Raw genomic sequence first — 9,535 nt, 5'->3', positions numbered from 1 at the left:
CCCCGCCTGGCCACCCCCTCCACCACCATGCCACCGCCCTGCCCAGGAGCCCACGGAGATGAGAGGCAGGGAGACCTGAGGAGAAGGCCATGGAGCTGGGGGATAGAGGGCTACAGAGATGAAGAAAAATGCAGAGGAATAGCAAGATGGCCATCAAAACTCACAGAGGTGGGCCAAGGTCCACAAACCCCACAAGGACAAGGACAGGGAAAAGCCCAGAGAAAAGAGAGAAAAGTCCATGGAAACATGGGAGCAGACCAGAGACAGCAAAGGACCTCAGGGACGAGGACAGCTGGTGGACACAGAGAGCCCCCCAAGAAGATGGAGAGAGGCCCATGGGAACAGAAAGCACTCCTCAGACATGGGGAGTGGTCCATGGGGACGGGAGAAGGCCACAGAAATGGGAATAAGGATGCATATCACAGAGACAGGGAGGTGGGCCAAGCAAAGTGGGAAAAGATCACAGAAATGGGGATGGGGGGGAAACAGATACCAGGAACCCATGAAAACAAGGATGTGTGGACACAAGAGGTCCCCTAAGGCAGGAGCAGCCAGCCCCTGGAAATAAGGGAGAAGCCCCCAGAAGTAGAAATAGCCCCCACGGAGGGGAAGGGGTGGATGCGGAGTATGGCAATTGTCTATAATGCATAGAGAAATCCTTGGGCCCCACAGACATGAACGGGTGGTGTGAAGAGGCCCTCCTTCTCAGGCCACCACCTGAGCAGAGGCAGTGGTGGGAAGGGCAGGGAGCTAGAGGGCAGAGCCACTGGAAGTGGGAGACTCCCTCCCAGGGAGCCCACTGCAGCTTCTCAGAGGGAACTGAGCAGGACAGGGGGATGGAAGACAGAAGCAGTGACACAGATCTTGGAGTGGGGGTGGGTGGTGCATGGCTGGGTGGGGGGTGAAATTTGGGGGGAAGGAACATGACAGTTGGCGCTGAAGGCTGAGCCCGTGACTCACCACCACCCCCAATGCTCGTGATGGGGAGGAGACAGTGACACACTCACGTGCAGCCCCCCAGCACACGTGACCATATGCCTTTCACACACACACACACACACACACACACACACAGAGCACATGGCAACCCTTACACCAGCCTGGCATAGAAAGCCCTCATCCCACATGGAGCATGCCTAACATACACCTGACACATACAATGGACCCTGAAGGACCACCAACTTTGCACACACCTCCTCACTCTACATGGGCAACACCTATGGTCCCCCAACACCCACTCTCAGCTCCCACTAAGGCTGAAAGCCTAGACTCTCGCCAGCCTCTAGGCCTTTGCTTATGCAGGGACCCCAGCAAAGAATGCCTATCCTCTCTAAAATAAACCTACCCCAGGAATCTAGTCCCATGCCACTACCTCCACAAAGACTGATCTGGTCTCAGCTTACTCCTGTATCATCAGAAAAGAAGGAACCTAGCTAGTTGACCCGGATAAACTGGGAAGTCCAAGCAGAAGGTCTGAGCAGAAAAGGGCCTGACACGCCAAGCTGGACCCTTGCGTTTTCAGGTGCAAAAGGGGGCTTCAGCAGAAGTAAGAACCTGCCCGAGTGCACGGAGCCTATCAAAGTCTAGCTTCCAGGTTCTCTGGCTCCCTGCCCCAGTTGATTTCACGCTGATGGCAAATCCATATTACCAGCTTTAGAGCTCACGCATTCCCACCAAGTTCTTTTCTCTACTTCTTGCATTCATCCACTCAACATGCCATGAGGGACAGGACATCCACCTGCCAGGCAGTAGAGCCTGGGGGCCAAGAGCACAGACCCTTGAGTCAACTCCTGGGTTGGAACCCTGACTCTGTCTCCTCCTAAAGATAGGCAAGCTACTTAACTTCTCTGGGCCCCAGTCTCTTTGTAAAGTGAGAACAGTAACTCTTCCCTCCTAGGGTTGTTGCAATGATTAAACTGATAAGGCGTAGAAAGCAGTAAGCACAATACTTAGCACATCATAACACACTCAGGACATATTAGCTATTATTACTGAGTTCCTTGAAGTCCTAATAAAAATAATTCTTACATAGCATTTACTCTGTGCCTCACAACCATGACACAGGGGCTATTATCCTCATTTCACAGATGAGGAAACTGAGGCACAGGGGAGTTGAATTGTCCAAGACAATAGCTAGGAAGTGGCCAGGTCAGGATTGGTGTTAGGGATTTTAATTTAGTGGAAAGTTAGGACACCCAGTTAGAAACCATTTGAAGGACACAGCAAAGGTGATGACCAAAGAGTCAGACCTGTCCTGCTCTGTATTTGGGGTCCCTCAGTAGTTGTGTTTTTTTGTTTTGGGTTTTTTTTTTTTTAAAGATTTTATTTATTTATTCGATAGAGATAGAGACAGCCAGCGAGAGAGGGAACACAAGCAGGGGGAGTGGGAGAGGAAGAAGCAGGCTCACAGCAGAGGAGCCTGATGTGGGGCTCGATCCCAGAACGCTGGGATCACGCCCTGAGCTGAAGGCAGACGCTTAACCGCTGTGCCACCCAGGCGCCCCAAGGGTTTTTGTTTTTGTTTTTTTGACAGGGAGAGAGAGCACAAGCAGGGGGAACAGCAGGCAGAGGGAGGAGAAATGGGCTTCCCGCTGAGCAAGGAGCCCGACAAGCGACTCGATTCCAGTACCCTGGGATCATAACCTGAGCTGAAGGTATACACTTAACCGACTGAGCCACCCAGACGTCCCCCTCAGTAGCTTTTAGCCTCAGAAAGGTAAAAAACCAACTCCTCTGAGACTCAGTTTATTCATTTGAGAAATAGCGGGGGGGNNGAAAAAAACCAACTCCCTGGGGACCCAGTTTTTTCATTTGGAAAGGGGGGGGGGGGGGGGGCACAGCTAGTTAGAACAAGTGAATCTCTTGCAGCTTCCCAGTCCTTGCGTTCACAGAGTAGCTCTGGAAACATAACAGCACGCTGAAGAGGAGATGAATAGGAATGGGCAGGGTCCCTTGGACAAAGGGAGACTCTACCCTCTGAGTCGCCCTGGGTCAGCCTAAGGAGGAAGGCACCTTGGAAGGTAGCAGAGCAGAGTCCATCTGCTACAGGGTCACTTTCTGCAGGTTCTCACCCTAGTTGTCCTTCAGGTCTTCTACCCCCCACACTCCCCGTTTCTTCCAATGAAGCTGTCCTTGCTTTTTCTTTATTCCATTTTCCATTTCCTCCCTTCTTCACGTTTTCCTCCTTCCCTCAGAACCCCGCGCTCCTTGCTTCCCCTTTGACATTTCTCCTTTCCCCTCCCTCAAGAGTCCCTCGGTCTTTCTCCCCTTCTTTCTTACTGCCTTCGTTCCTCTTTCTAATAAAAGGAGTCTGGTGCCTCAGTTTCCCTTTTTACTCCCTCCACGTGGTTGGTGCTGCAGTTTTCCCTCCCCGCTAAGCGTTGACAGATGCTTCACTTTCTCCCTTCACTCCTCGGGGGTTCCTGCGCCACAGCTCCCCCGCCCCCACCCTCTGGGTGCCGTGTGCCTCAATTTCTCCAATTCCCCCCCCCCAACCCAACCCAACTCCTGCCCGGAGCCCCCAAGATGGCGCCCGCAGCCTCGCTCCGCCGCCTGAGGTCACCGCGCTGCCCTCCCTTCTTCAGGCGTCAGGCGGAGTCGAGGAGAAGCTGGAGGAGGAGCATCCTCCAGGGGGCTTAAGGGGGCGGACACTATCAGCCCGGGGGCCGGCCCGTGAGGGGACATCGCTGGAGGATTGGTTGGGCACTGCGGCGGATCCCGACGTTCCATACTATTGGCCCAAGTCTCAGAGACGTGAGCGTCGATTGGCCAAACGGCAGGAGGCAGACGGACGCTGATTGGGCGCGTTCGGCCGCTCGCGGAGCGGCCGAGGAGGAAGGTAGGCGGGGCGTTGCTGAGGGCGATTGGGGGCGACAGCGAGGCTGCGGAGCAGACGAGAGGCGACGGCGGGAGCTAGAGAGGGCGCAGCGGTAGGGTGGCCGCGCAAGGGGAGCGGCGGCCCGGGCCTAGGCCCGGGACGTGCGAGACGGCGGAGGCGGGTGAGTGCGGGCGGGCGCGCGACAGGCCGGCCCGGCTCCCCCCCTCCCCCTNCGGGCCGGGGGCTGGGAGGGACCTGGGTGGGAAGGGAGGTGTTAGAGCTGCCCCGGGGAGAGTTTCCCAGGCTCCAGGGGGGTATCCGGGCCAAGGTCTGGTGGTGGGGCCGGCCAGGACCGAAGCGGGGTGGTCGGTTAGAGGGGGCTTGAGTGTCCGGGGAGGGGGTTAGGGCGTGAGAAGAGAGGTAATTAAGTTAACATATAAAGAGATAAACACAGTTACGTCTGGAAGGAATTAGACCAGGGAGAGGGGCTTGGTGTGAAAAGATATTAGCAAACGAATATACCTGGAGGGAGGATTTGGAGCTGAGGCAGAGGTCCGGGTATTGAGAATGGGGTTACATTAATGTGAAGAGGAATTGGGGGGGTACCGTTGGAATGGGTTGAGAGGAGTCTCTGTGCAAAGGGTTATGTTACGTGAAAAGGATGTCTGGGTGTCCCTAGGATAGGTTGGGTAGAGGTAATGTTTTTGAAAAGTACAGGGAATTAGGTCAAGGTGAAGAGGGGTAATTGGGTATCCCTGGAGAAGGTTAGGGTGGTGGAAAGGTCCCTGTGCTAAGTAGAGGAAGGTCCTGGTATCGCTGGAATGAGAATGAGCTGTTAGGTTGACAAGAAGTTGGGGGTCTGGGTATCCCCAGTGTAGTAAGCTGGTGAGAGGAAGAGGGGCCTGGCTATCCTCTGTCTAACTTGGGGGGCGGAGGGGTTCAGCATAAGAAGGTAGTGTCTGGGTGTTCCTAAAAGGGATTTGGGCAATGGGGGGAGTATGTATGAAAGTTTAAGACTTTGTGAAGGGTAGTCTGGATCTCCCTGGATTGGGTTAGAGCATGTGCTGGGATCTTTTTGCAAAGGAGAGAGACTAAGTTGTTACGAAGAGGGGGTCTGAGCATCCCTGGAATGGGTTAGAGCAGGGTTGGGTCTTTTTGCAAAGAAGAGGGGTTTATGCTGATATAAAGAGGGGATCTGGGCATCCCTAGAATGGTCTAGGGTGGGAAAGGGTCTTTTTGCAAAGAAGAAAAGCTTGGGTATTTTAATGTGAAAGGGGGTCTGGGTGTCCCTGGCATGGGTTAGGCACATGGATTTGTAAAGAAGGGTTTAAGTTGACGTGAAGACCACATCTGGACATCCCTGAAATGGGTTAGGCGGGGTCATTTTTTAAAGAAGAGGGGCTGAGGTTGATATGAAGAGGCACCTGGGGCATCCCTGTAGTGGTTGGGGTAGAAGAGGGGATCTGGGTACCCCAGGGGGGATTAGAATTGTAGGTGAGGTCTCAGTGTAAAGAAGTAATTACTGTGAAGAGTGCCTAAGACACAAGTTGGGGTGACAGCATGTAGGTGTGAAGAAGAGGTTAGGCTTTTGTGAAGTGGGGCTGAGTATTCTGGATAGGAGGTTAGGGCTGTGGGAGAGGGCTTTGATTTGTAGAGAAGTTTAAGTACTTTGAAGAGGGGGAGCTGGGTATCATGGGGAAGTGGTCAAGGAGGGAAAAGTGTAGGTGTAGTGATGGGTTAGGCCAACATGACACAAGCTGGTTGGGTGAGTATGATGTGAGGGATCTGGGCACCAGAGGGAGAGACAGTGTGTAACAGGCCTATGTAAAGGAGAAGGGCTGTACCATGCATAGAAAGTGGCGGGGCCTTGGGGCAGTTTGAGTCCTCTGGTGTAAAAAGATGTCAGGAACCTAGAGGAGGGAACAGAGGAGGAGCGGGGCTGGGAGAAGGGCGGCAGTTAGGGCCTGTGAGGACTCCCCCAGGCGCCGAGGAGCAGGAATGGGGTACTGAGTTGGTAAGGAGAGGAAGTCAGCGGAAGAAGGCTCAAGTGCAGGGGACATAGGTTCCCGTGCGATGCGCGTGGCTCTGGGCCTGGTGAGAGGCATGGGAGGTGAGGGGTTGGACAGGTTACGAGGATCTGGTGGGTGGAGTTTGATGCGCGTTGATTCAGAGGTGAGACTTGGGTAGATTCTGGGAAGGGACTGCTGGGAAGGCTCTGTGCTTGGTAGTCTTGTGTGTTCAGGGGAGGAAGGATTGCTTGGGAGGGGGGTGGGACTGGTAAATGGAAGCAAGAAGTTAGAGAGTAAAATACATACAAGGTTTGGGCGGGGAGTGCTAAAGGGAAAAAATTGTCCCTAAGAAGGACCGAGGAAACAGCAGTTTAGCTGGGATTTGTCCCCACCTCTTTCTTTTCACAGCCCAGGGCCTTGCTGCCACCATGACCGAGGAATCCGAGGAGACGGTCTTGTACATCGAGCACCGCTATGTCTGCTCCGAGTGCAACCAGCTATATGGGTCCCTGGAGGAGGTGCTCATGCACCAGAACTCCCATGTGCCCCAGCAGCACTTTGAGCTGGTAGGCGTGGCTGACCCTGGAGTCACGGTAGCCACAGAGGCAGCTTCCGGCACGGGCCTCTATCAGACCCTGGTGCAGGAGAGCCAGTACCAGTGCCTGGAGTGCGGACAGCTGCTCATGTCCCCTAGCCAGCTCCTGGAGCACCAGGAGCTGCACCTGAAGATGATGGCTCCCCCGGAGGCAGTGCCTGCAGAGCCGCCACCCAAGGCACCCACACTGAGCTCTAGTACCATCCACTACGAGTGTGTGGATTGCAAGGCTCTCTTCGCCAGCCAGGAGCTCTGGCTGAACCACCGGCAGACACACCTCCGGGGCACTCCCACCAAGCCTCCGGGCCCGGTGGTCCTGGGGTCCCCGGTGGTCCTGGGGCCCCCTGTGGGCCAGGCCCGTGTGGCCGTGGAGCACTCCTACCGCAAGGCAGAGGAGGGTGGGGAAGGGGCAGCTGTCCCTTCTGCCGCCACCGCCACCACTGAGGTGGTGACTGAGGTGGAGCTGCTCCTCTACAAGTGCTCCGAGTGCTCGCAGCTCTTCCAGCTTCCAGCCGACTTCCTGGAGCACCAGGCCACCCACTTCCCTGCCCCGGTCCCAGAGTCAGAAGAGCCTGCCTTGCAGCAGGAGACCCTGACTCCATCACCCACAGAGGTTCCTGTGTCCCAGCCTGATCCCCTGCCATCCTCTGACCACAGTTATGAGTTGCGCAACGGCGAAGCCATTGGGCGCGATCGCCGGGGGCGCAGGGCCCGGAGGAACAACAGTGGAGAGCTGGGCGGGACAGCCACCCAGGAGCTCTTTTGCTCCGCGTGTGACCAGCTCTTTCTCTCACCTCACCAGCTACAGCAGCATCTGCGGAGTCACCGGGAGGGCGTCTTTAAGTGCCCTCTGTGCAGTCGCGTCTTCCCCAGCCCTTCCAGTCTAGACCAGCACCTCGGAGACCACAGCAGTGAGTCTCACTTCCTGTGTGTGGACTGTGGCCTGGCCTTTGGCACAGAGGCCCTGCTCCTGGCCCACCGGCGAGCCCACACCCCGAATCCTCTGCACTCGTGTCCATGTGGAAAGACCTTTGTCAACCTCACGAAGTTCCTGTATCATCGGCGTACACACGGGGCGGGGGGCGTCCCCCTGCCCACCACACCGGTTCCCCCCGAGGAGCCTGTCATTGGGTTCCCTGAGCCAGCCCCGGCAGAGACTGGAGAGTCCGAGGCGCCAGAGCCTCCTGTGACTGAAGAGAGCTCGGGAGGGCCAGCTGCCTCGGGCACCTACCGCTGCCTCCTGTGTAGCCGCGAGTTTGGCAAGGCCTTGCAGCTAACCCGGCACCAGCGTTTTGTGCATCGGCTGGAGCGGCGCCATAAGTGTGGCATCTGTGGCAAGATGTTTAAGAAGAAGTCCCACGTGCGTAACCACCTGCGCACACACACGGGTGAACGGCCCTTCCCCTGCCCAGACTGCTCCAAGCCCTTCAACTCACCTGCCAACCTGGCCCGCCACCGGCTCACTCACACAGGGGAGCGGCCCTACCGGTGTGGGGACTGCGGTAAGGCTTTCACGCAGAGCTCCACCCTGCGGCAGCATCGCCTGGTGCATGCCCAGCACTTCCCCTACCGCTGCCAGGAGTGTGGGGTGCGTTTTCACCGCCCCTACCGCCTGCTCATGCACCGCTACCATCACACGGGCGAGTACCCCTACAAGTGTCGCGAGTGCCCCCGCTCCTTCCTGCTGCGCCGGCTGCTGGAGGTGCACCAGCTCGTGGCCCATGCCGGCCGCCAGCCCCACCGCTGCCCATCCTGCGGGGCCGCCTTCCCTTCCTCGCTGCGGCTCCGGGAGCACCGCTGTGCCGCTGCTGCGGCCCAGGCCCCCCGGCGCTTCGAGTGCGGCACCTGTGGCAAGAAAGTGGGCTCAGCGGCTCGATTGCAGGCGCACGAGGCGGCCCATGCAGCTGCTGGGCCGGGCGAGGTCCTGGCTAAGGAGCCCCCGGCCCCACGAGCCCCCCGGGCCACGCGCACGCCGGTTGCCTCCCCAACCACCCTGGGGGGCACGGCCCCTGCAGCCCCCGCCGCCCCTGCCCGCCGCCGGGGCCTGGAATGTAGCGAGTGTAAGAAGCTGTTCAGCACAGAGACCTCGCTGCAGGTGCACCGGCGCATCCACACGGGGGAGCGGCCGTACCCGTGTCCGGACTGCGGCAAGGCCTTCCGTCAGAGTACCCACCTGAAGGACCACCGGCGCCTGCACACAGGCGAGCGGCCCTTTGCCTGCGAAGTGTGTGGCAAGGCCTTTGCCATCTCCATGCGCTTGGCAGAGCATCGCCGCATTCACACGGGGGAGCGGCCTTACTCCTGCCCTGACTGTGGCAAGAGCTACCGCTCCTTCTCCAACTTATGGAAGCACCGCAAGACCCACCAGCAGCAGCATCAGGCAGCCGTGCGGCAGCAGCTGGCAGAAGCCGAGGCTGCCGTTGGTCTGGCCGTCATGGAGACTGCCATGGAGGCGCTGCCCCTGGTGGAGGCCATTGAGATCTATCCTCTGGCTGAGGCCGAGGGGGTACAGATCAGTGGCTGACCCTGCCCCTTTTCCCTCTTCAGCACCACCAGGCCCTGTTGCTGAAGAACGTCCTCCAACATCCTCTTAAGTCTCTGTAGATACTGTGCCCCTTCCTTCACCTCTCCTAACCGCCATGTAAGTTCTGTAACTGGATTTATTTTCTCTTCCGAGGGGGTCGCTCTGGGATCGTTGATAAGCATAAAAGGTGCCCCACCCCACCCCCACCTTCCACCTGTTAGTGCTGGTGGCCCCAAGATGAAACAGTCAATAAAGACTGAACATTTACATGTTTTTGTCTGGCCCAACTGTGTGGGGTGGAATTTGGGAGTTGACTTTTTATGGCTTTTTCAGCATCCAGAACAGGGCCTGTCAAGTAGTAGGAGCCCAGTAGACATTTACTGAAGAGGACCTGGAGTCCGAGGGTCTGGCTCAGGGAGCAGGGACTTCACCCTGGTGCTAGATGGGAAGCGGTGTGGCTGTCTTGCCACTAGAGGTCCCCACAGCCCCACAGAAAAACCTGAAGTTGTTTGAATTGGTGGTAGGAACATTTGGAAAAATCTTCAGAATTTTTTCTCACCACTTCTGCCCCCCACTTCTGGCCTGATGTG

At 57.2% G+C, this 9,535-nt stretch overlaps 1 protein-coding gene across 4 annotated transcripts; it reads left to right on the top strand.

The window, feature by feature from the left end:
* The first annotated feature begins 3,615 nt into the window (after positions 1-3,615).
* ZNF574 (zinc finger protein 574) lies at positions 3,616-9,212 on the top strand. 4 transcript variants are annotated; one of them, XM_019804558.2, is made up of 2 exons: positions 3,616-3,838; positions 6,235-9,212. In XM_019804558.2, the coding sequence occupies exon 2, from the start codon at positions 6,255-6,257 to the stop codon at positions 8,943-8,945; it is 2,691 nt and encodes an 896-aa protein (XP_019660117.2). In that variant the 5' UTR covers positions 3,616-3,838; positions 6,235-6,254; the 3' UTR covers positions 8,946-9,212. The 4 variants fall into 4 exon arrangements, with proteins under 4 accessions (XP_019660117.2, XP_034494743.1, XP_019660116.2 ...); XM_034638852.1 differs by lacking the exon at positions 3,616-3,838 and adding an exon at positions 3,847-3,998; XM_019804557.2 differs by lacking the exon at positions 3,616-3,838 and adding an exon at positions 4,063-5,582.
* Positions 9,213-9,535: the final 323 nt, after the last annotated feature.

Source organism: Ailuropoda melanoleuca, chromosome 12 (assembly GCF_002007445.2).
Source record: "Ailuropoda melanoleuca isolate Jingjing chromosome 12, ASM200744v2, whole genome shotgun sequence".
Lineage (NCBI taxonomy): Eukaryota > Metazoa > Chordata > Mammalia > Carnivora > Ursidae > Ailuropoda > Ailuropoda melanoleuca.
Note: the sequence above shows the minus strand (reverse complement) of the source record. Positions and strands in the feature narration are given on the sequence as shown.

Bases quoted from the DNA above. Each gene is read 5' to 3' on its own strand.
- ZNF574 (XM_019804557.2), top strand. From the start codon at position 5,510: ATGGGGAAGTGGTCAAGGAGGGAAAAGTGTAGGTGTAGTGATGGGTTA. The intron at 5,583-6,234 runs GTGAGTATGATG...TTCTTTTCACAG, and splicing joins ACATGACACAAGCTGGTTGG to CCCAGGGCCTTGCTGCCACC.